Source organism: Rousettus aegyptiacus, unplaced genomic scaffold (assembly GCF_014176215.1).
Source record: "Rousettus aegyptiacus isolate mRouAeg1 unplaced genomic scaffold, mRouAeg1.p scaffold_m13_p_12, whole genome shotgun sequence".
In the NCBI taxonomy this organism is placed as follows: Eukaryota; Metazoa; Chordata; class Mammalia; order Chiroptera; family Pteropodidae; genus Rousettus; species Rousettus aegyptiacus.
Genome location: NW_023416287.1, coordinates 41,542,534 through 41,569,393, shown reverse-complemented (window position 1 = coordinate 41,569,393; position 26,860 = coordinate 41,542,534). Strand labels below are relative to the sequence as shown.

At 42.1% G+C, this 26,860-nt stretch overlaps 1 protein-coding gene across 2 annotated transcripts in view; it reads left to right on the top strand.

Annotated features, from left to right (window-relative positions):
* LOC107498633 (cystatin 9 like) overlaps positions 1-24,494 on the top strand; it is a 29,816-nt gene extending 5,322 nt beyond the window's left edge. The window contains exons 2-5 of one of the 2 annotated variants that reach the window (XM_016121969.2): positions 3,515-3,592; positions 21,147-21,578; positions 23,192-23,305; positions 24,202-24,494. In XM_016121969.2, the coding sequence (XP_015977455.1) occupies positions 21,315-21,578; positions 23,192-23,305; positions 24,202-24,291 (468 nt within the window). In that variant the 5' untranslated portion in view covers positions 3,515-3,592; positions 21,147-21,314 and the 3' untranslated portion in view covers positions 24,292-24,494. The remainder of the gene's footprint in view (positions 1-3,514; positions 3,593-21,146; positions 21,579-23,191; positions 23,306-24,201) is intronic. The other variant, XM_036229757.1, reaches the window with a different exon arrangement.
* The last annotated feature ends 2,366 nt before the right edge of the window (positions 24,495-26,860 follow it).

The window sequence follows — 26,860 nt, the reverse complement described above, 5'->3', positions numbered from 1 at the left end:
TTCCCTGTCCCCTCCTTCCTTCCTTTCCTCTTCCACCCTCCAAGCTATTTTTATTTGTGGGAAAATTTTTAATGACAAAGAGCGGATTTTGCAAACTCGTCCTTATGTTCGAAAATAAAAGTCGTTTTCTAAAACTCAAATTACTACGATATGTTTGTTATAAAAATAAGAAACAAGAAAAGTATAAGAGGAATACAGTACGTGTGTGCATGTGACTGTGTGTGTACCCGTGCTTACATGAGTGCATCTGCATATTGTTTACCACACTGAGATAATGTGATGATTATAATTTGATGCTGAATTATTTTCAGTATTATCATGTCATGTTAAAAAGAAACAAAAGACCACCAAATGGAGTTACTTTTGATAAGCCACGCCACTCAACCAAAACATAATAACTAACTGCATTGCAGTCAGCCTCTCCCAGGAGTGGAATGTAACACCAATCAGCCTAGAATTTCCTGGTCAGCACTGACCCCTTGCTCATCCCCCAACATTAAATTGCCCCAAATAAGTCTACTTTTTTTTTTTTTTTTCCTTACCCCAGTTTGAAGCCTGGAAGGAATAGATTACAATGAGAAACTGACCAGCAATTGTTTGGAGCATAAGGGAGGTTAAATCAAATTAAAGATAGATTAACAGGACCAGAGTCCCTTGGCTTGACATCTCATGGGGACTTAAAGTCTTTTTTCTTAGGGGATAGATAAGAGCAATATTAAGGACTCCTTGGTATGGGAATTCATACATAGACTGTGGTACCAAAACCCATTGGTAAAGTCCTACTCAGGCTACGGTGAGATTAAAAGAGTATGGAAATATAAGGACTGATAAGATCATAAAAATAGAAAATTTTAAACAGGCTTTATGTTAAAAAAAAAAAGTTATGTCAACTTTACCTGAATGTTTTATAGGAATGGATATTTTGTCTGGCTAGGAACACTTTCCCTGCCCAGTATTATAAAACCGAAACCTGTTGACAAATTAAGGTATGAGTTTATAGGTCAATTGGTACATTTTCAACAGGCTTCATGTGAAGCGATTGCATCTCTTTCACATGATTGTGTTATTGAAATAGCCATCGCGTCTCGCTGGGGAACTGGGACTTGAAGGATATCAGGTTTTTTTCTTTTGGCTATCGGAGAGAAAGACTCTGGAAAGTAATGACCTTTGTACCCTCCTGAGTCCATGGAATTGTTACCGCCAGAAATAGTTTGTCCCAGCTGAAGCCTAACAAGACATTTGGAATTATTTAATAACTTTTTATCAGAAATTTAGAAAAATTGGAAGCTGAAGATTCAAGAGCATAATACAATATTAAAGATCTTCTACCTAAACTATATACTCAGAGTAAAACAAACAAACAAACGAACAAACAAAAACATTTAGGGGCTTTGTAGTTAGGTAGGTCAACATATAATGTCACTTAAGTTACAACCCAAATTTTAAGAACAGCTCTAAAACCAGTTAAAAGCCCGCCTATCTTATCATCCCCAATTCCTAAGACTGAAAGGGGAAAACGAAGGGTGGGGGGGGGGGGATGAAGATTTTTTGAAAGCACAAAGTGCTTCTCCGGCTCTACAGCTCCCTTGCCAAAGACAAATACAAGTCTTAATTTTCTTCTCCACAATATTAAGAGAAAAAAAGATTTATCCATCTAAGCGATTAACCTTAATTCATTCCATTTGTCAGAAATACAATCGGATCCAACTGTTCTTGTACATTGTCATGCCCATCATATGGCAGTAATTTTAAAATGAAAACTAGGAAGTCTCTCTTTGCGTTTGTCTGTATTTTCATATGTACTGCATGGTATTTTCTACTTCCGGATGGTATTGTTAATTTATGAAAGAGATCTATTAAATTCACCTAAACAGAGAAGAGCTTATTTGAGAATTTTTGAAAATATAACGTAAACTAACACAAATGCTTTTCAGAATCATATGATCAGGGAAAATATTTGCTATTAAGCTGGCTTGAGTTTTATTTGGTTAAATAGGCATGTCTTTAAAGTCATCAGCATTAAATAATACTTTTATTCTACCTAGATTTATTAGTCAAATAAGTTCACGTTACCTCTGCTGCAAAATTTGACCGCAAGAAAAATAACTTGATATGATAAAATTTTCATAAATAATCATAATTGTTAAGAGAAAATAAATTAAGTAATGTAATTAGGGTAAAAAGATTTTTTAAGTGACTTTTTAGCAATAAGTATAGTGTATGTGTACTTAAAAATGGTTTCTTAAATCTATTTGGTGAATTGAAACTTTAAAGCTTTACTGCTATATTAAATGATGAATAGTCATTGAATATCTAGGTCATTTCCAAATAAGATAAAATAAGAAGAACATTAATTACTGAACAAATTTTATCTACTTTTTGCTTCTTATTACAGAGAAAATAAAAATATTTGGGTCGATTAGTAAACGTCTTGTGCCACATTAAAAATTGTGCAATGGGGAAATGCATATTTCTAGAAATTATGAAACATGTTCATAAACTAGTCAATCTAAAGAACACTGGTGTAACAAAACATTTCACAACTGCTTATTTTTTAGTTTTCACTGAATTGAGGTTTTTAAAGATTAAGAATTCTAATATATGTAATTAAAGCTACAAAAAATAATACAAATAGAAAAACAATTGTGCATATTAAAATATGATAGTTTGATTTTTTTTCTCCCTTTGTTGGTTTTTTGGTCGTTGTCTTATTTGTTTGTTTGTTTGTTTGTTTGTTTGCTTGCTTGCTTGCCTGCTTGCTTACTTACTTACTTATTTATATGTTTGGCTTTTTAAAATGGTATGAGCTAAGGAGATGTGTTTTTATTAAGGGAAATTAAGTAATTTTCTCCTAATTACTTCTGAGTGGGTAAGAGAACAAGAGACAAACTAAAAGAGACACCGAAAGTCATAGAAAGTTTATGAAAAAGGTATCTTGAGAAAGGACATTGATGTGTGTGGTCAAGCTGAATAAGACCGATGTGAATTTAATCAAGTAAATGAATTTAAATATTAAAGTAAGCTGATGCAAATTTAGAGTTTGGTTCTCTTTCTGATAAAAGGACAGTTTTCATGAGCTATTGTTCTGCTACTGATAAAATATTGTGGAAAAGTTTTCTGAATAGAAAACAAAAATTTTGTGTTTTACCAAAATAATTTTTCATTGGCTTCATCAGGTCCTTAATTACTTAAGAAAACCAAATCTCCTTCATAGTAAGAACAAAGTTTTGCTAACGATTATATAAACTTCTGCATTTGCCTTTGAAATATTTTATTGTCACTTGATTAAATGAGTAATTAGCGTTGTTTTATAATGACTTTTGATCCTATTTAGTCAAGTGTCCAAACCTTTTGGTATATTTTGACAAACTTCCCAAAATTCAAATTATAAATAGCTTTGCAGAATTGGAGTTAATTTTTTCAGTAAGACGTGGAAGGGAGAATCCCCAAGGGACATGAAAAAAAAAAGTAAAATGGAAAGTAGCACATTATACCACTTGTTTTTATGTCGCAGAAATAGGAAATGAAACCTGTATAGAAGACATCAAGTTTATATCAATGAAGTAAAAAGGAAAGTGGTGTATTTATCCAGGTAAGGTATGAGTGTACCCGTTTGGAAATAACTAATAATTAAAGTATTTTTTTTCTCGTTCCTCATCATTCTTCATGTTTTCTGCACCTGAGTTGACTTCAGAAGGATGCAACTGTTGCGTTGTTCTTGATCAGTCTTAAATTGAAGATGTAAGGGAGGAAGAAACTTTCTTCTACCCTCGTAGGTTCTTTTGGCTGGCCTAATAATTAAATCTACATGAGACAGATTAACAAGAGAAAATAACCAAATTTAATTACATGCATGTGTATGAGAACCATACATGTATGAGTGAGCCAGAGACCACAAATAAAATAAAGGTTCAAAGACAGAAAGGAAAACTGAGGTATATACGGCATTCTGAGCTAAGAAAGAGGGTAGGGACCTTGGGGTTTTGAGAGGTGGGAGGAATCTTTCACAGAATGATAAGAACAGATGTTCAATAATTTGAAGTTTGCCATACCTTATGGATACATAGAAAAGATCATCTCTAATAATCTGTTATTATAAGGCAAGGGCCATAATTCAAAGTTCTCTAGGTAGTTAAATGGTGGCATAAGTTTCTCTTGAGCCTACAGTGTCTTGGTTGCCTTTAGCTCAAACAAAATCTGCATGCTAGAGAGACACATCTTGGGGTGACTTTTCCTGAAAGCCTACAAATGTTAGGGCATTATAGCCAAATGAGAACTAGGAGACAAAGTGACATGAACAGGGACCTGTGATTTCAATGGATGTGCCTCTGTGGAGGAAAAAGGGGTTCTGTGGAAAGTAACCTCACAGGGTAATCTGATCATAAATTCATAATGGGGCAGGTCCTGGTGGGTAGTCATGTCCCAGGCATATAGCACTTTTAGTAAAAGGCTTATCTTTGCCTTAAGCAAGCCCTGTCCATTGTTTCTGTACATCTAAGTTAGCATGTTAACTTTGAAATGCTCCTTTGAGAACCTCTCCTCTGAGACAGACCGCCCTCAAGGAAGCACATAATCTTAACTATCATGTAATCTGATCCCCACCTTACTTTCTTCACGTAATCTTCATTATAGTCCCTCCTTAATTTCAAATGCATAAAAGAAACTGCAAAACCGTTATTCTTCAGAGCGTTTGAGATCTTGCTCCCTGGTATATGCCATCAGTTTGGTTCAAATAAGTTCCTATAAAAATTCCCTACAGGTCTAGACATTTCTTACATCTATATACCAACCACTTTTCAATGTCAAGTAGTAAGAATGGGCTTATGTCTAACATGTCCAAAAACTGGGTGTTAGCCTGAGACCCCTCCCAAACCACGACTCTTGAGTCACCAGTGGTGTCCAAGCCCTCTTGGCCTCAATTGTATTGGCCAACAATAATGACTGCGTTCACGTGCCTGTTCATAAGAACATTCAAGGTTAGTTTGCAAGATGGAGAAGAAATAAATAGAAGACAGAGCTAATTGGAAAAGCTGGGATATAGATTTTTAAAAAGCAATAAAAAGTATAAAATTAAAGCACAACAAGGTAGTGACAAACATTCGGCATACATAGGAACAACTTGTGATAACAGTGACTGAAAAGGGGGAGATTTGAAGATCAAAATTCGCAAAGGGGAATGGAGATAAGATACGTGCAGAAGAAAATGGATGACTCTGTGTGTGTGTGTGTGTGTGTGTGTGTGTGTGTGTGTGTGTATCACTATCCTTTACATATTCATAATGGTACCCACTCGCCAAAGATTCAGAATCGAAGTATATAACGTAAAGCAAAAAGTACCAGAGGGAAAACCCACAAAATAAAGAAAACGGAACAGAACAATGGAAACACAGAGCTACCAGAAAGCAAGAGATAAAATGGCTATAAGAAGACCTCGTATTTCAATAATCACCCTAAATGTAAATGGACTGAACTCACCAATAAAAAGGCACAGAGTTGCAGAATGGCTCCAAAAAACAAAACCCAACCATATGCTGCCTCTAGGAAACACAGCTCAGCTCCAAAGACAAATACAGACTTAAAGCGAAAGGGTGGAAAATGATATTTCACTCAAATGGCATTCAGAGAAAAGCAGGAGTAGCAGTACTAATATCAGACAAAATAGAATTCAAAATAAAACAGGTAAAGAAAGATACCGAGGGACACTTCATAATGATAAAGGGAATCATGCACCAAGAAGACATAACACTTATTAATATCTGTGCTCCAAATCAAGGATCCCCAAAATATGTAAAGAAAATACTAAAAGAACTAAAGGAAGAAACAGACCAAAACACCATCATAGTAGTGGACCTAAATACCCCACTGTTGGATATGGACAGATCATCCAAACAGAAAATCAATAAGAAGATAACATCCTTAAATGACACATTAGACCAGCTGGACATAATTGACATTTACAGAGCCTTCCATCCCGAAACAGTTGCTTATACATTCTTCTCCAGTGCACATGGAACATTCTCAAGAATCGACCACATACTGGGACACAGAGATAGCCTCAACAAATATAAGACGGTTGAAATCATACCGACCCCATTCTCTGATCATAATGCTTTGAAACTGGAGATCAACTGCAAAAAGAAATCAAGTAAAACCACAAATACATAGAGATTAAAAAACATGCTACTGAAGAATAACTGGGTCAGGAAAGAAATAAAAAGAGAGATCGAGAGATACATAGAAACAAATGATAATGATTGTAAACATATAAAAGATATTGAGACATGGCAAAAATGGTCATAAGAGGAAAGTTCATATCATTACAGGCCTACCTCCAAAAACAAGAATGAGCCCAAATAAACAAACTAATGCTTCATCTTAAAAAACTAGAAAAGGAAGAACAAATGAAGCCTAAAGTCAGCAGACGGAAAGAAATAATCAAAATTAGAGCAGAAATAATTGAAATTGAAAACAAAACAAAACAAAACAAAACAAAAATAGAAAAAATAAATGCAACAAAGAGCTGGTTCTTTGAGAAGGTTAATAAAATTGACAAACCCTTGGCTACACTCACTAAAGAAAAAAGAGAAAGGACACAAATAAACTAAATCAGGGATGAAAGGGGAAATTATGACGGACACTGCAGAAATACAAAAGATCATACAAGAATATTATGAAAAAGTATATAATACCAAATTTAGTAACATAGAAGAAATGGACCAGTACTTAGAAAAATATAAGCTTTCTAGACAGAATCTAGAAGAACCGAAACATCTAAATAGACCGATCAGCAGTCCAGAAATTGAAACAATCATCAAAAACCTACCAAAAAGTAAAAGTCCAGGACCAGACGGCTTCACCAGTGAATTCTACCAAACATTCAAAGATTTAGCACCTATTCTCCTCAAACTCTTCCAAAAAAGCGAAGAGGAGGCAATACTTCCCAACTCATTTTACGAGGCCAACATTATTCTGATACCGAAACCTGGTAAAGATAACACAAAAAAAGAAAACTATAGACCAATCTCTCTCATGAACACGAAGCAAAAATCCTGAATAAGATACTAGCGAACCGAATACAGCAACATATTAAAAAGATTATACACCACGATCGAGTCAGCTTCATCCCAGAGGCTCAGGGATGATTTGACATATACAAATCGATTAATGTGATACAGTACATAAACAAATTAAAACGTAAAAATTATATGATCATATCAATAGATGCAGAGAAAGCCTTCGACAGGATACAGCATCCATTTATGATCAAAACCCTTAACAAAATCAGTCTAGAAGGAAAGTACCTTAACATAATAAAGGCCATCTACGACAAACCCTCAGCCAATATTATACTTAATAGTGAAAAACTAAAAAACCTTCCCTCTAAACCAGGAACAAGGCAAGGCTGTCCAGTATCGCCACTGTTATTCAATATAACGTCGGAGGTCCTAGCGAGTGCAATCGAGCAAGAGAAAGATATAGAAAACATCCAAATAGAAAATGAAGAAGTCAAACTGTCACTACATGTGGATGACATGATTCTCTATATAGAAAACCCTAAAGACTCCACAAGAACACTACTAGAAACAATAAGCAATTATAGTAAAGTCTCTGGATACAAAATCAATATTCAAAAATCTGTAGCATTCCTTTACTTTAATAATGAACCATCAGAAAAGGGAGTGGAAAAAATAATTCCTTTTGCAATTGCACCAAAAAGAATAAAGTGCCTAAGAATTAATTTAACGAAACATGCAAAGGACCTATATAATGAAAACTCCAAGTGGCTATTAAAAGAAATTGAAGAAGATACAGAAAAAAAAAGAAAAAAAGGAAAGATATTACACGTTCTTGAATTGGAAGAATCAACATAGTTAAACTGACCATATTACCTAAAGCATTATACAGATTCAATGCAATCCCCATCAAAATCTCATCAGCATTTTTTTAAAGAAATACAACAAAAAGTCATCAGATTTGTATGGAAGCACAAAAGACCCCAAATTGCCAAAGCCATCCTGAGAAATAAGAACGAGGCCGGAGGCATCACTCTGCCCAACTTCAAACTATACCACAAGGTGACGGTAATTAAAACGGCGTGGTATTGGCAGCAGAACGGACACACGACCCCATGGAACAGAATCGAGAGTCCAGGAGTAAACCCATATTTATATGGGCAAATAACTTTTGACAAAAACATCAAAGACATACAGTGGAGAAAGGGAAGCCTCTTCAATAAATGGTGCCAGGAAAACTGGAAAGCCACTTGCAAAAGAATTAAACTAGAGTGTTGTCTATCACCACACACAAAATTTAACTCAAAATGGATTAAGGACCTGAATATAAGACCTGAAACAATAAAATGCATAGAAGGAAACATAGGAACGAAACTCAAGGACTTTGGACTTAAAGAGGATTTTATGAATTTGACCTCAAAGGCAAGGGAAGTAAAAGCAAAAATAAATGAGTGGGACTGCATCAAACCAAAAAGCTTCTGCTCAGCAAAAGAAATCGTCGACAAGGTAGAGAACAATCAGAATGGGAAAATATATTTGCAAACAACGCCTCAGATAAGGGCCTAATATCCAAAATATACAAAGAACTCGTACAACTCAATAACAGCAGCAACAAAAAAACAAACGATTTGGTCAAAAAAATGGGCAGAGGATCTGAACAGACACTTCTCCTCAGAGGACATACAAATGGACAACAAACATGAAAAGATGCTCAACGTCGCTAGCTATTAGAGAAACGCAGATCAAAACCACAATGAGATACCATCTCACACCTGTTACTATAACTATAATCAACAGGACAAGTAATAGCGAATGTTGGAGAGGATGCGGAGAAGAAGGACCCCTCATACACTGCTGGTGGGACTGCAAATTGGTACAGCCACTATGGAAAACAGCATGAAGTTTCCTCAAAAAACTAAGAATTGATCTACCATATGATCCAACAATCCCTCTACTGGGTATTTACCCCAAAGACTTGCAAACCCATATTCGAAAGACATTTGCACACCAATGTTCATAGCAGCATTATTCACAGTGGCCACGACATGGAAGAAACCGAGGTGTCCTACCATAGATGATTGGCTAAAGAAGCCGTGGTACATACATACAATGGAATATTAGTCAGCCATAAGAAGAGATGAAATGCTGCCATTTGCGACGACATGGACGGACCTCAAGATAATCATGCTAAGCAAAGTAAGCCAAACAGAAAAAGTTGAAAATCATACGATGTCACTTATATGTGCGATATAAACCTAAAAGCAACACATGTGCAGGACAAACGGAGACTTGTGGACATGGACTATAGGCTGGTAGTTACCAGAGGCCTATAAACTAGTGGCTACTAGTCGGGTGGAGGAGGAGGGGGGAAGTAGACGGGGTAAAGGGGGTCCAGTATAGAGGGATGGGGGAGATTGAAGTGGTTAAAGGGGATCAAATATATGGTAGCTGAAGGAAACTGGACTTTGGGTGGTAAACACACAATAGAATATACAGATGTCAAGTTATAATGTATACCTGAAAATTATATCATTGTATTAACCAATGTCACTCCAATAAACTTAATTTAAAAATATATAAATAGATACATAAGTAATATGTCTTTAAAAAGGAAAAGAAATACAGCTAAACAACTAAACAAAGTTAGGAATACAGTGCCTGATCAAAATGAGAAACTTTACGAAAATATAGAATTAAAAAACAAAAAACTCAAGCAGAAACCCTAGAACTAGAGAATTCCATGACGGAACTGAAAAATTAAATAGCGAGCTTCAGTAACACACCTTGATCAAGTAAAAGAGAAAACTAGTGAACTCCTAAGCAGGGCATTTGAAATTATCCAATGAGAGGACCAAAAAGAAAACAAAATGTGAAAATATGTAAAGAAAGCATGTGCGACTTATGAGACATCATCAAGGAAAGTAATATGTACATGATGGAAGTCTCAGAAACAGTAGAAGGTGGCAGAGGGTTGGGTGGGTGGGGAGGGAAATGGGAGAAGAGAGAGAGAGAGAGAGAGAGAGAGAGAGAGATTTAAAAAAAATCTATTTAATAAAATAATAGCTGAAAACTTCCCAAATTTGGAGGAGGGAAATGAACATCCAGAGTCGTCATCCCCTAAGATCCCCAAAGAGGTTGCCTCTGAAGAGCCCTACATCAAGATACCTTATAATTAACTTGTCAAACTTTAAAGATAAAGAGAGACTTTTAATGCTGGAGGTCTTGCAATTCTTGACTTCAAAACTCTACAAAAGCACGGAAATTGAAACAGCATGGTCATGGCATAAACAAAGACATAAACAAACTAATCAGAAGAGAGAGCCCAGAAATAGACTTTTGCGTATATGGTCAAATGATTTTTGACAAGAGTGCCAAGACTATTCAATTGGGAAAGGACAGTCTTTTCAACAAACGGTGTTGAAAAAAGCGAGTATCCACACGCAAAAGAATAAAGTTGTACCCTTACCTTAACCCATATACAAAAATTAATTCCAACTGGATCTAAGACCTAAACATGAGTTAAAACTGTTAATTTTTTTTTTTTAGAAGAAAATGTAGAGAGAAAGCGTCACTGGATTTAGCAATGATTTCTTGGATATGATATCGAAAGCACAAGGAAAAAAAATAGATAACCTGGACACTCTTTTGTATCAAAATGCACTGTCCTAAAAGTAAAAAAGCAACCCATTGAATGAGAGAAAATATTTGCAAATCATATATTCAAAAATGGTTAATATTCAGAACATATAAAGAACTCCTACAACTCAACAACAAAAAAACCAAACAACCCTATTTAAAAAATGGGCAAAAAAACATGAATAGATATTTCTGCAAAGAAAATAAGCAAATGGCTCATAATCCTTTAAATAGATGCTCAAAATCACTAATCCTTAGGAAAATGCAAATCAAAACCATAATGAGACATACCACTTCCACACCCATTAGGATGGCTATTATTTAAAAACAAAACAAAACAAAACAAAAACCAAAAAACAGAAAATAATAGGTGTTGGTGAGGATGTAGAGAAATTGGAATCTGTGTTCATTGCTGGCGGAAGTATAAAACGGTATAGCCTCCATAGGAAACACTATGCCAGTTCCTGAAAAATTCAAAACGGAATTCCTCATGGTCCAGCAGTTCCACTTCTGAGAGTAGAAACTCAAAGAAATATTTGTATATCTATGTTCATAACAGCATTATTCACAACAGCCAAAAAGTGGAAGCAACCCAAGTGTCCATCCACAGATGAGTAGATAAACAAAATTGGTTTATACATATGGTGGAATGTGTATTTCCTTCCTTCAAAAGGAAGGAAATTCTGACACGTACTACAACATGGATAAACTTTGGAGACATTATGCTAGGCTAAAATAAGCTAGTCACAAAAGGGCAAATGCCATATGATTCCACTTACATAAGATACCTAGAGTAATCAAACTCAGAGAGAGAAAGGAGAACGATGGTCGCTAGGAGATGGATGGGAAAGAAGAAAGTGAAGTTATTGTTTAATGGATACAGATGGGGAAGATGAAAAAGTTCTGGGGATAGATGGTGGTGATGGTTATACAGCAAGGTGAATGTGCTTAATGCCTCCGAACCGTACACTTAAGAATGGTTACAATGGTAAATTTTATGTTATGTATATCTTACCACAGTAAAAAAAAAAAAAAAGAAAGAAAAAGAAAAAAATCCTCTAAATTTAGCTAAATTTCTTTCACTTCAGAATGTTTCTTGTATCTGTTACATTCTTAGTGATAGTTGCAGATACTGAAGTCTCAGCTTATGCCGGAGAAGGTTTCCTAAATGAATAAAGTCATTACCCATCACTGAGATTGGGATGGGCAGAGCAGGGTTTGAAGCATGAATTTCCAAAGACTGTTCTCACCTTCCACAGCAGGGTCTGCTCTCTTCCTGCAGGTCTCGCTGCGCTGGGATCCTAAGGGACTACAGTGAGGGGCACTAGGGCTGCCCTTTTCCAGTAATGGCTCCTTTCAGTTCTCAAAGGTGACCACATTTAGGAGGGAAAAAGGGCGCAGGCAGAAACTCCTTATAGACGAGTGTGTGTGTGTGTGTGTGTGTGTGTGTGTGTGTGTCTGCGTGCGTGTGCATGTGGTAAGTGAAATGTTGTGAGCTGTGGGCAGCTCTGGAAGACTCTTCGGATTCTCTTCCCACTGGTGTGCTGCCCTCTCTGTGCTAGGGATGTAATCATTCATCAAAGGATTAATGGGGATCCTCGAGACCTTCTGCTCAGTGTTTTTTCGAAGAATGGTACCCTCTCATCTGCCTCAGGATCACCTGGAGGTTTTGTTAAAAAAAAAAAAAGGTTCCTAGGCCCCAATGCAGAGGTTCCGAGTCTATCAGATAGGCCTCAGAATTGATGTACATCTATAAACTCCCCAGAATTTCTGATGGACAGTCAACTGACAGTGCCAAAGAAAGATGAGCAGAGTCCAAAGAAAGTAACTTGTAATTAGAAGTTGGAGAATTTTAGTTTGAGTCCTGTGGGGCTTCCGGGGTTCCCTGTAGCATAAGGAGGATTGGACCAAACAGTTCCTGACTATCCCCTCCAGGACCCAAGCAGACGTTGAGATCAGTCACACCTCCAGAACTCTAGTAACCATCTTAGGATCTAGTAAAATGGGAAAGGCTCTAGGGCTAAAGCTTACCTGTCCCAGGATGAAATTCAGTGCCCTGAGTTTTCATTAAGGAGTCCTTTGGTTGCTAGAATTTGTTTGGGATTTGTGTGTGCACGTGCCAAGGTGAGTAAACATTGCTATGAATTCAGTTTTCCAAAGCTATCTTACAATCTTATGAAATGGAGTAATGTTCAAACTCTGAGGAAGAATGTCTTAAAACAGAGAAAGGTGCACAGAGTTAGGGCTCTGAAGTCAACTTTGGAACTTGACTGTGACGACTCAGGCCTTAAGCTCTTGAAATATGTGGTAGTGCGTGATGCATTCCCATGGTTACCTTTAGACCATTTAACTGGAAAATCTAAAGATGAGTGCCATAAAGTACTCGTCAAATGACTCAGTGGGTTTTCCAGGAGCTGTCTTTTCCTTTTGACCTGCTCTTCACTTGGGTCCCCTGTTGTGGGGCACCCCCTAAGGAGGAGGTGCCCAATGCTCCTGCCCCTAACCCCTCAACTTGCATCACTCTATTGGGCCTGACAACTTCTCTTTGAATTCAGAGGGGTACAAAAAAAACTGAGAACCATTATTTTATTTTAGTTAAAGTGATGTCTGCACATGATAGGAAGTAGAGATGAGCTAAGACGAAAAGCAACAGTCTTCAGCTGCTCCCAGGTGCTGTCCCAGTCCTTGGTAGCAGGTTGCTATGTTCCAATTCTTTCAGTGTCTTCTCTTATGATTCCTCTGGGTCATAGGCTTACACCACTATCACTGAATTTGTCGATATTAGGCAATATTTGTCTGATGGCTGATACGAAAGATGGTCATTGACCCACACATGCATAACCCCACCTCCAATCTTTGATATTTATATTTTAATACTGCTACAGGTGATCTTTTAACTTGAACCACTATGTACAGACATTAAAGAAACAGATTCCAAATCTAACTCTTTAGCCTGAATTCACGTGGATTGTGGTAAGTCTTAAAAAAAAAAAAAAAGATTTTCGCTTAGTCAAGAACAGCTGATGTGCCTGGAAAAGTACAGAAGGTGGAAAATGGACTGAATTGTTCCCCTAAAAGGGCATGTTATCTCTGCAATGAGTTCTCTGTTTAATGTTACCAAAATAAATGTAAGCGTTAGACGTTGCGGTTGCTCTCCAAATGATAATTGAGAAAAGAGAAATTCAGCTGAGTCAACAGGAATTGCTGTGGGGTACCCAAAAAGAACTCCAAATGGAATAATTCTGAGGACAAAGCAGCCATTGTCCATGCCTGGATGAGCGTTAAGGAAGGCAAAAGAGACACATTTCTCAAATTGGCAAAGTTTAAAGAGACCTTTTTGGAAGGAGCAGTGGCAAACATTGCCCAAACCTGTCAAAATGAAAAATAGAACACAGTGCACAGTGTGAGTAAAGTGCGTGAGGCAGGACTATCCCAAACAGCCTGCCCGGAAAGAGCTCCTGTGACAAAGGTCTAGTGTGAAATGAAAAGAATTGGTTGGCCTAGAAAGTTTGGCAGGCCTCAGCAAGTGATTACACCTATCACTTAAGCCTTCTTTTATTATGCAATAAAACTGGCTCCCAGTAGAGGACAAGCAGAACTCAAGGCTGTTTTGACTTCAGCATGGAGGCGAGAGACAGAGGTGTTCTATTTGTCCATAGTGACGTGGCGCTGTGAGAGGCCACACGGCATTGCTGCACATGCCCCCTCATGTAGACTCGACACAAGACCATACTGTAGAAGAGGAAAGGGGGGTGCGGAAGGCTAAGTATGATGCCAGGGTTTCACATCTGCAAGGTCAGAATGCAAGACCTCGAACTCGTGCTTCTTAACACTTTGAATTTGAAGCTCAGGAGCGTGAGTTTGGTCGTCAGTGCCTTCCAAAAAGAAAACCGTCATATTTGATTTCCTAGAATGAGTCTTCTTGAGCTTTGATCCCAACATGGCTCAGACTGAAAGTCTAAACTCGAAGCCAAGCTATGTCCACACCATCCTAGGGAACCTGATGGATGGCAGTGGAGCCACGGAAACACCTGCTCCTCTGCCTTCCCCTCGTGGCCCCAGGTCCCACAGCTCCGAAAATGTAGTGTACACGGGTGGCTCATTTACCACCTGCCTGGTGATGAGAATCGTTAGAACCAAACATTGCTACAGAGGGATGCTTTCCCAATAATCAAGAAGAGTAAGTACTAGAAACATCATTTGTTGACTGCCCGGTTCTGCCAGGCATTCTGTCAATGCCTCCCATAAGTTATGTCATTCATTTTATAACAGCCCCTTCAGGGAGATATCAAATAATTCTAATTTTATGGTTATGGAAACAGAAGCTCACATAAAGTAAAAATGTGCTCTGGATACTATAAATAGTAAGAAGTATAAGTGAGACTTGAACTCAGATGTGTCCAACTCCAAAGACCTACTCAACCCTTGCTTTTCCTCCTGCCATGGTTTCTATCGACTTCAACATATTGTCTGTAAAAATCATCTAAAAACTCAAGCTTCTGTAAATGAATACAACGGTGATATTGTTTTTCCACTATCAACCTTTATTCCCGGTTCTGTACCCCAGCCCTCTCTCTCCATGACTGATATGCTCAGTTCCTCCTACTCCTCTGGAAAAGTGCTTACCTGTATCCAAGAAGTAACTCCCACTTGCCTGGAAGACAAGATCCTTGAAGAATAAAACCAAAAAAGAGTTTAGAAAAGGATACAAGAACAAATCTCGTGTTTTCAAATGATGAAAGAATGGGGTGGAGCTTGCAGAATTCGGTGTTTGAGATACTGACGACAGCATCCATAGCAATGGCTAATCCAGGAAGGGCTTTCTAACACTTGGGTCAAACCCAGACCACCTTCCCCAAAGCTGGAATCTAAGTAAAGAGAACAGGGTGCCACAGCCCAGTGACCAAAGGGTGTGACCAAGAGACAGGGGTGAGTAGGGAGTGACCCCATGTAGCAGGCAGAGCCCAGGACATGAGACACATATCCAGGCCCTAGAATGAGTCCTAGCATTTACTCCTTTTTCTGGCCAAGGTCAAACGATACCTTTCTACCTCTGGCCTATGCCCTTTTTACCCACCAGTACTAGAGAAGAAGGACTCAGAAGCAACCAGTATGTTTTGGGAAACAGGCATAAGACGGACACGTTGTTAGAACTGGACAGTAAAGAATGAATTGCTCCATAAACAGTGCTGAAAGGTCAGCTGTGCTTTCATGGGTGAAGTGCTCAAGCCTTAGATTCCTACCTCACACCGTACACACATTCAAACTCCAGCTGGAAAAGCAAAGAAGTAACATAATTAGAAGAAAATACAGGAGAACAGAGAAAAGAATTTTTGAAGTCAAACGTAAAAAAGCACAAACCCTCAACAAAAACATTGATACCCTGAACTGTCTTTAATTTAATCTGAAAAAAGAAAGAGATCATGAGCACAGCGATACCCTAATAAAACTGAAGGAAGGGACTCTCCCATTCCCCAGCGATGCTCCCTCTGGCACCCACCCTGGAGAAATCCTCACACACATGCACGTGGAGACCTGGGCGAGGTGCTACCGAAGGCCTAATTTTAACAAGAAAAGAGTTACCTAGGGTCACTGGTAGGGAATGATTGCATTAACCATGGTCTGTTAGGATAAGGATCTAACAAATAAAACAAAAGCAGTGACAATGGAGGAACTAGATCGACAAGTACCAGTGTGGGTGCCACTCACAGATATGATCTGAGTCAAAGCATCCAGTTGCAAGAAATACAGTATGATATTATTTATGCAAGATGCTAAAAGCATGCAATTTAATATACTATATATCATTTTGGCTGACTCTCCCTGTGGGGCTTCAATGAGTTAATGCACGTGGAGACCATAGGACAGTGCCTAGGCTCAAAAGCGAACCATACATTATTGTATTGTATTGTATTGTATTGTATTGTATTGTATTGTATTGTATTGTATTGTATTGCATTGCATTGCATTGCATTGCATTGCATTGCATTGCATTGCATTGCATTGCATTGCATTGCATTGTATTTATTGTATTGTATTGTATTGCATTGTACTGCATTGCATTGCATTATATTATATATTATGTTATATTATATTATATTATGTTATGTTATGTTACTTTATGTTATGTTATGTTATGTTATGTTACATTTTACTTTATTTTATTTCATTATATATTATCTACTTGCAATATCATGAGAGAAATAAACATCGTGTTTTTTAAGCCAAGAAAGCTTTTTTGGAGTTTCTAGTATACTGAGGCGAATCTACATGTTTTCTAGTAAAGGCTTGCAGGAGAGAAGTGGATGCAGGCATGTGTTAGGCAAAAGTGAGAGAGCAAGAGGGCTTTTGAAAGAGAGAGAGACATTTTAATGAAAAAGACTTTGGAAACAACAAACACATTTATAACAGAGTTGATTATTTTCTCTCTTCTTATTTCAATCCTCAAATCCACTTTGCCCAAAGTTCAAGGAAAGCCTTTGTTTACATGGAAACAATGAAAGAGATGAAAAGCAAACTCTGGTCCCATGAAAGGAGAAGAACAGTTTCCAAGAGTGAGTCATAAAGAGGCTGGTGGGGAGCACTTCCTCTCCCCCAGCAGGCCCCATCTCTGATTCCACTAGCAGGGACAACAGGCTGCTCTGGAATGAGGTGGGCAGGTGGGTGCCATGCTCCTAAGTGGGCTTAGGAAGAAGGCTATCACTACTCAGCACGCTGGACAGGTGGGAGGAGAAGAAAACTGCTCTGTAATTTTAGATTGAGACCTTACCTATTTTGTGGTTACGTTTATATTTTTATTCGTCCTCTTGCCATTTTTAGATTCTATTGTAGCTCTTCTTTTTCACTTAAATTTGCTGGAAGTCGAAACGAGATTCCTTAAATGATCAAAACTCAAAGTCACCTGAGGACTGAGCCCTCCAGTTTCCCGGCCCCTCCTAAACTGTTTCCTTTGACCCAACTGTGATCATTGTGTTCTGTCCTGAGTTCTGGAGTTCTTTCAGCCCGTTTTCTTCTTCTGACCATGTACGCTCTGGGTACATTCTAGTTTTCCAGCACATGGGAAACCTGGGGAATCTCAGGTTATTCAGGCGAGGGCCCCTAAAGGAGTGTCAAGCAGGACAGGCAGGGCCCTTAGGAAATGGCCTGGAAGCCAAGCAGGTGAGGAGCATTATGTGTCCTAGATAGAGGTGATGGCTTCCTCTCATCTCTTCCTCATCTTGAGCTCCACGGAGAGGGGCTCCTGACCACTGCTGACATTCTCTGATTGTTAAAAGGAATGATTCCAGAAATACAGGCCTTTGGCTCCAGGGAATCATTTCAGTGAACAGTTACTGAGACCTTCCTCTATCATGCATATATGGTGCTTGTGCCAGCCACACAAGAGCGGGCAAAACAGGAGTCCTGCTTCCCCCAGGAGACAGACAGGTCAACAAGTACCCATGACTCAGCTTAGTGAGACAGAGCTTTTCCATAGGGAGTCGGGGCAGCTTTCGGAAAGCATTGATACTGTGTCTGGGCATTGAAAGAAGAATATGAGTCCTTGAAGAGGAGGCATTTTAGATCCCAGACTGGGGGCTGTGACAAGCTGCTGCAGGCATCCAGCTTGGCACTTCACACCTTCTGGCTTTACCTGGGCATATGCAATGTCTGTGCCCATGTCTTCAGGATTCTGATGGGCTAAGGCCCAATTCACTCTTCTTCCTTCGCTTCATGTCTTGATATGTCACTAGCTCTAAATCTGGGAGGGAGAAATCACCCCGAGCAACTAGGGACCTGGCAAGAGTATAGATACACTTGTAAGGGCCACCTGTGTCCGCACATCCATGATTAGGTCTGTGTGGCCATTCCTGTCCTCTCCTTGCCTGCACGGTAAGGGCAGATGAGGTCCACAGAGGTCTAAACCATCCCTCGTGTAAGAGTACGTGTGGACAATCCCTTGGATGCATGTGGGCCCTTAGGACAGATGGACATTGACACTTGCAGGACGGATCCATGGTGTTCAGGCCCTCCTATGGAAAGGTGATAGTGGCCTCCGTGGTCATTTCCTGGACTCTTTTGGGCACGCTTGCGACCTATCTAGGTGTGTCAGAACTCTACTTCACCCAGGTCTCTATGGCTTGTTCCCCAGAAAACCCACAAAGATGTTCCTATGATTGCTGACACCCTGTCCCAGTCCCAAACATGCAGAATCCTTCTTAGACTAAAGAATCATATTACTTACACTTCAGTGGCAGTTTTGGTGAACTTAAAGTCACCTGAGAAAAGATGCAACCTTTTTGTTTTTTTTTTTTTGTTTTTTTTTTTTTTTTTTTTTTTGCTTTACTTAAACCACTTTGTTGAAGTAACCAATGTCTACAACCAAAAGAGTCTAGGGATTAGTATCTGCCATGAAACCATTGCCACAATCAAGGCCATGCACTTATCACCTGTAGAGGTGTCCTCCAACATCCATTACTTTTGTTAATTTAATGTGTGTGTGTGTGTGTGTGTGTGTGTGTGTGTGTGTGGTAAGAGCACGAGCCACGTGCTTAGCATATGTTCAAGTGCACAATATGTTATCGTTAATAGCAGGCCCCATGTCGTACGGTAGATCTCCAGAAATTATTCATCGTGCATAACTTTATGCCCTTTGAACAGCTGCTTCCCGTTTCCCCTCCCCAGCCTGGTAACCACCATTCTACTTTCTCTGCGACTTTGGCTATTTTGGATTCTTCATAAAAATAGAAGGATGCCTTATTTGTCCTATGTCCGCTTCTGTCATTTATCATAATGTCCTCCAATTCCAGTCACACTGGAGCAAATTTTCTTTTTTTTTTTTTTTTAAAGCCTAATAATATTGCGTAAGATACAGCCTATTTGGGTAGAGTTTTGTTAACATCTCGCTGCTTTTTACATATGATCATATCAAGTTGCTTATTCATTGTAGATAACACATTTCAACCTGATGTTGTCCTGTCAGGACAGAGTTGTTGTCTGATGGAAGATTTTGGAACTGTGAACCTAGATCCTCGTCTGAAAAGGAAATCACAAAGACACATGGAGGGTAGACAGCAATGCTCGCCTGGCCAGGAACAGGGAGACCAGGTCTCAGGGAAGAGCATTATCTGATAGCACGCAGCAGACTCTCCTGAATGTGGGCGACCTGAGGAGCGGGAGACCGGGGTCAGGTTTGAGAGCTCCCGCTCCTAGGAAGAACACCAGCTCTGAAGACCTCAGTGAAGACAGGCTGTGAGAGTCAAAGCAGCAGCTTTCTCTCATTCCATAAGCACCGTCTGGCTACTGTTGCCTTGGATCTAGAAACCCTTTTCCTTTATCACCAGGCATGGAGTTCTGACCCCTTCTCTGATCCAGCGTGGCTCCAGAAACCCTTCTCAAGTGCCCACCCCCATGCCCTTACAATCGAGTGATTTCTCCATATGATTGGCTGCCTCCAAGTCTAGGGACTCACTCTCACTGTGCTTCTCAAAGCGTGGTCCAGAGACCAAAAACATCATCATCCGCAGGTTTCTGGTTAAGAAGCAAACTTTTCAGGCCTTCTCAGAACTGCCGAGATCTTCAGGAGATTATGATTCCCTCCAAAGCTCAGAAGTAGCTGCACACAGAGACCGGAGGCCTATTTCATGTCACAGAGCTGAAGTTTGTTTGTGAAGAATATGTTATTTAGTTGTTCCATAGCTGAATTTCCTGTTCCAGCTGGAGCGTGGTGTAAAGGTCCCTTCTCTACAGACTGCACAAAGGAAATTGTGCCCATGGGACTGTGATGACTGTGGCCACAGGAGGGCACCAATAATCAACTAATGGAGCGCATTTAGTTCATTCTGCCTCTCTGTTTCTCTTTTACTCTGCTCCCCCTCCTCTGGAGATAAATTCCTACGGAGGATATTATAGGCACAGTGTGTGTCGATGGCCACTTCTCCTGTAGACACCTTTGTCAGGAGAGCATGTATTCACCCAGCCAGGCCCCAGGCTGAGCGCATGGCAGCACATCCATGAGCTGAGAAGCTGTGCCAAGAGAGATGCAGTGAGCCCAGCTTGATCCTCCAACTTCCCTAGTCTGGCAACATCCCCAGGAGCCAGTGAGCTTTGCCCGTCCCAGAACTCAGAGGGTCTGAGGAGCCAAGTAGAACAAGGAGACACCAACACCTGTCAAACCTCAAGCCCCTCTGACCCTTTCTAAATAATACACACCTTCTCTGTGCAGGTTACCTTCTATCGCCCACAAAGCTGGCTCTCAGCAACCCATCTTTTTCGGCCCTGCCCCTCCTTCTTGTTGGCCCTCACCTTACTGCTGTGTCTGGGGATCACCTCCTAGTTCTACCTCTTGCAGTTGTGTCCTCATTTCAGCGTCTGATTAGGAGGCATCTGAGGAAAGTGTTCTCTCCTCACTGAGGTGCTGAGGGAGCCCTGTGGCCGAGAGTCAGCTACAGAAGACCCCTCCTCGCATTGCTACCCCTCCCAACCCACCCAGCCTAGGCTTCATTCCTCTCTGCTGGACAGGAGACAATTTTAACGGCTTCGGAGGGAAGAGGCAGGGTCACGCGTGGGAAGGAGCAGGGTGTAATAGCAGAGAGGAGGCCCAGCGGAAGGACTTGTCCTGGGGCAGATAATTTGGACCAGTGCCCAGGTAAGCTCTGGTGGGATCCTGAGTGAGGCAGACTGAAAGCCATGGGTGCCCGGTTGCCTGTAGTCCTGCTGTGCGGGCAGTGGAGGTGGGCTCTGCCTTGGGCCATGCCCCTGCTTCTCATAGGTTCCCAGCTCCTAGCGACTCATGGCTGGAATTCCCAAGAGGAAAGGGAGAATGATGACCAAAAAGTCATGGAAAGTTATTTCCCTGCTACTGTGGAGTATGCTTTACACATATTCAACTTGAAGAGCAAGGACAGGAATGCCTACAAGCTGGTGCGCGTTCGGAGTTCCAGGAGGGAGCAGGTAGGTAATCACATCTTCCTGTCCCACTGGTCTGCACTTGTGAGGAGTGAGGGTCAAGGACGGGGCGGGGGGATGGAGGGAGGGGGTCTTAGCGAAAGATTTTGTTCACTACCCGAAGTCCGTAAAATATAGAGAAACCATAACCTGTTCATTTAATCTCAGCTTTTATAAAAGAAATTCTTGGAAATGTAAAAACTTCAGTTGATGTCTACTCACACGTAAGGTGTATTTTCAGTCTTCGTCATTTTTAGGACTTTTTAAATGAAGAATGACTTCAAAATTTGGATGACGAGGGGATCAAGACATCCAGTAAGGCAGAGCCTCACATAGAAGATGTTTGAAAAGATTGGTTGAAAAAAATATTTCAAGGAAGTAAAATAAAAAGAAATAATTTTTTAAAAGAGAGGGAGAGAGAGAGAGAGAGACAGAGAGACAGAGAGAGAGAGAGAGAGAGAGAGAGAGAAAGAGAGAGAGAGAGAGAGAGAGAGAGATACAGAGAGAGAGAAGGAGAGAGGGAGAACAAAGCTGAGGGTCATGAGCTGTGAAGTCCTGCTGTGAGGTCTGGGCCTCTGCTCTGACTCCCATGAGCTCCTGTGCTCTCCACCTACATGGATTGATATTATTTTACACTTTTCCTCAGACAATGGTTCTTAATCCTAAAGTGTTCTCCTTGCCTTGGAATCCCTACAGAATGCAACCAGAAATATCATTTTCATCTGAGTTGCAGACATAAACAATGAAAACATTCTCCCAAAGGAGCACGTCCAGCTTCCTATTGTGTGACTCTGTGTGTGTGTGTGTGTGTGTGTGTGTGTGTGTGTGTGTGTGTGTTGTGGTGGTGGTTTTGGTGGTGGTGGTGGCACAGAGGGCAGAGGATCTCCACCCTGCACTGAGCTCAAACCTCTGTGGACACTAGTGTGCAATGTCCCCATTGGTTCAGGCACCCCAGTGCGGCTGCCTCAGGCTGGACCTTCAGTTGGGTTTTCTATATCTAAAGTCACAGACTGAGTTTGAATGTTGGGAGTAATGAATGCGATGCTGTGGGAGGATACAGCATAGAATGATTAGAACGGAGTAGAGGAGGGTACCGAACATTTCAGAAAACACTGTCTGAATTATGTACGTGTGTGTAAGGGGTGTGTGTTTCATTAGCATTTCGTGGCATTTTTCTGATGTTGGGCAGGTGAAGGCTGTGAGAATGGGGCTGTAGATGAGTCTCCCACTCTGGGGCTGAGATGATCAAAACTCTTGCAGGGCCAACACCCTCAAGGGCCAACAGGTACTTGTCACCTGTCTCTGGGAATGCCGCAGAAGCTAAAAGCATGCTGAAAGGGAAGGTGGGGTCTCACTGTGGCATTTGGAAATCTGAGACTGCAGTGCGTGATATTAATAGTTAATATTGTGTGATCATCCTGTGTCTACCCCGGGGCCTCTGCCAGGCCCACGTGCCTCTTTGCCCAGAGTGTCCCAAGCTGAGCTAGTGCAGGCCCAGAGGCAAACTCCTCAAAGAGAGTAGTGTTTGGACCGGTCCCTGCACCCCATATGTCTACACTAGCAACTATTTAATGGGACCATGAGAGATGTTTCCACTTTAACATCTATACATATCACAGGTAAAGACCATGATGGCATTCTCCATGGAGCTGGAGCTTCGCAGAACCAGGTGTGGGAAATTTGATGAAGACATTGACAACTGCTCCTTTCAAGAAAGCCCAGAGCTGAACAATGTAAGACACGCGTGAGCCTCCTTCAGTTTCCACAGCTGTGGGCCTGCATAGGAATGCAGTGGGGGGTGGGGCAGAGGACATACCATTCCTGGGGACACAGAGGCGTGAGGGAGCTGCTGTCTCTACTACAGCCACTGCTTGTGCTACGCAATGGAACCCAGTCTGGCAGGCAAGCCCCGGGGGCCACTTGTGGCCCCCTGGCCAATCTGAGATCCTGACTCTGTCCACTCTCCCTATCGAGCTATCTACATTTTGGCCCAAACTGGTGAGAAATTGCTCCTGCCCCTAGGGTCCAGGTCTCCAAGTTCTAACCACAGGATGTCCTCTCCCTGCTCTTTAGCCACCTCTCTTTCCTGCTCTCAGGAGAAGGAACATGTCAGGAGTGGCCAACATCTCTTTTGCCTGAGTGGCCAGTTTTCAGGCTCCCCTGGCACTGACCAAGGAGGGTGGGCTAAGGGTGGCCCCCTGCCCTCTCTCCCAGGCTCTGCCCTGGGCCCTGTTGAGCTGCAGTTTCTGCTCCAGCAGAAAAGGGGATGTGAACTCCTGCTCTGGGATAGACCCACTAAGGGTCAGGGCCCCTCTGAGATGGCTCCCTCTAGGAAGGAGCACCCACTGCTGAACTAGGGACATGGGTCACACTGGGACAGCCTGGGGTTCCCCGAGGGACCACAGCCCTGAGAAGGGCAGAGCGACACAGGAGCCCCTAGGCTCAGGAGAGATCCCCATCAGGAACATCTAGGACTCAGGCTGGGGCTGCTCCTGAAAGCCAGAGCCTGCATGCCCCGGCTTCTCACCCCAGGAATGCGACGTTGGGGTGGATGCTGTCTTTAGAGCTGGAGCCACAAGCTTCCCAAGGCTTCTCCACCCACACTCCATTCCTGTGCTTGTTCCCTTAGACCTTCATCTGCTTCTTTGTCATCCGCACCGAGCCCTGGAGAACAGTGTTTCAGCTCCTGAACGAGACCTGCCTGGAGGGGTTCCACTGAGTAAGATCGCACCCCAGCCTGGTCTCTCTACCCACTTTGGACACCAACAACTCCCCGTATGTGGCCCTTCAGTGGCTAAGCAGGTCCAGGCTCTGTTCTCTTCTTCGCAAATATCTAGGGTCTCATATGCAGACATTGTAGAAGTTTCTCATTGTCCATTTTCTTCATGTAAAGTAGGTCATTAAACATCAGCATTTCAAGAAGCTCTGTGTAGCATGGTTCCATAGTGAAGGGGTTGGGCAGCTGACTGCCCAGCAGGCAGTCTGGTGCCCCAGGGGAACGGGTCTTCTCTCCTCCCTTCTTGTTCCTCCTGAGCTGGCTCCAGGTGACACAAGTGAGATGCCTCTGAGCTGCTGTCTCAGGGCTCATGAGGGGTAACCTATGTCCCCAGAGGCACAATGACCATATTGAGTAGGGATCCCAAAGTGCAGGATGGATACAGACAGGGCCTCGGGTCCCTCAGGACACACGTGGCCTCTGTTCTGGGGAACTTGCTTACACATATTCCCTGGTTCATGACAGCCGGGACAATGTAGGAAAAGATTCTAACTTCCACCCAAAAAAGCAGTTAGGCCGGTGGTGGCAGCGGCGGCGGCAGCAGTGACAGCATTTCCTGGAGTCTTTTAGAAATGTACAGTCTTGGGGCCTATACCTTTGGACATGAAGACCGCATTTTCACAAATCCTCAGGGCACTCATGTACAATTAAAGATGAGAGGCGCTGCTGTACCAGATGCTGTTGAGACTCTGCCCGAACCGCCAAACAGGATTTGGCCAACTTTCCTTGACTTTCGTGGGCCATGCTGTCTCCTTCTCAACGCCCTAATGCGTCTGCCTTGTATCTGAAAAGCACCATAGGCAATGTCAACACAAACAGGGGTGGTCTTCTTCCAATAAGACTTTACTTCTATAGATAGGGAATGGATTTGGTCCTTGGGGTGTAGGCGCCCCCTGCCCTGACACTTACTAGGTCCCCCACCTTGAGCTGGAGGACCCAGTATCAGCACATACACGGCTTCACTGCAAGATCCACATCGACCCCCAGTTCTGCTCAGGGCCTCTCTGTATAGCCGGAGCTCCATTAGCAGCAGGAACCACCCTCAGTAAGAGAGCAAGGGCTGCAGATAGCACTTCCTCCATGGAGAAGGTGGGAGGGGGAAGGGCTGAGCATCCCAGCCCAGGTAGACAATATAGAGGTGAGCGGTTCTCATGTTGCCACATGGTTCTCACACTTCCCAGGAGGACAAAACCTACAGCTACAGTGGTGACCTGTGATAATAGCCAAGTTGGCATTCTCTTCTCTGCCTCCCTTTCCCACCATGCTGTCTGCAATTATCTCCCAAATAGACTACCTGCCCGAGCAGTCTGTTGCAGGGTCTGCCTGGGAGAATCAGAGCAGACATGTGGTCCTAGATATCTGCTTGGACAATCTTTCACAGAGACCTGAGTGGGCTTCCCAGGAACAGGATGGCAGGCAAGGCCCAGGGGAAAGCTGGGCCATGGGCATCCTCGCTGCCGACGGAGCATCACTCGACATGGGCACAGTTGTGCTTTTGTCCCACAACCCTGCTTGCCTGCTCCTAGACTTTTTATTTTACTGGAAGAACTTCCCACCACCCTCTTGTCTGCTGCCACCCTGGTCTTTACTGAGACATGGCTCATTCAGCAGAAGAAAGCTTACAGATTTTCTTTACGCACTATGATCCCCAATGCACGTTTTCCAAGGAGTCTAATCACTCATTTCATTCAGGTGCCATTTGGAGGCAGTTCTTGGAGTGGATCTCCTGTGGAGTCAACCCCATAGGGGGAAGCTTGGCCCTGAACCCTTCGTGAGCTCACCGCACCACCTGGGACTGGGGAAGGGAGCCCATAAAGACAGGCGTCAGGAATGCCTCCCAGCAGGAACTCATTGATTCCTGCCTCACTCAGGTCACACTTGTGGGGGTTGTAAGTGGCTTGCCCCACCCTCACCCCCACTAGGGAATCTACAGGAAGTGAGGATTTGCCTTGGTGCCCACTGTCTTCCCTGTGGGTGAAGGTGAGAACACATTCCAGGTGCTCAGGCTTATGGGTGACAGGGGTAAGATTAAAGGACCAGTTTTGGGGGGGAGACGTCTCCTCTCTGCCCTGACCATCTCTGCCTTGGCACCTATCCTACTTCTAGATCTGTGTTGGGACCCAGGGCTGGGCAGGAGAGTGAGCCTAGGGAGGAGTAAGGAGGGCTTGTCAAGAGCTGTCTGCCTTGGTGAGCAGATCCGGCAGGAAGAGCCAAGATGGCTGGGGCCTTAGGGGCTATGGTCAATGGATGAGGATGGCCATGATGGAAACCCTGTCCAGGCTCACAACCCTTCACGTGTGTACACAACCTCTCTTTCTATTAGAGCACAGAGACCCAGGGAAAGGCCTCGGGACTGAAAATGTACATCTGTAAGCAGAGGGCAGGGAAAGCCAGAAGAAAGAGGCTGGCTACTCCGGTCTGGTAATTAACAGTTTACTAAGGGAAATCTACACATGAGGCACGTGTTGGGCAGCTGCAAGATGAAATGGATCCATGTGCCCTTTAGTTGGCA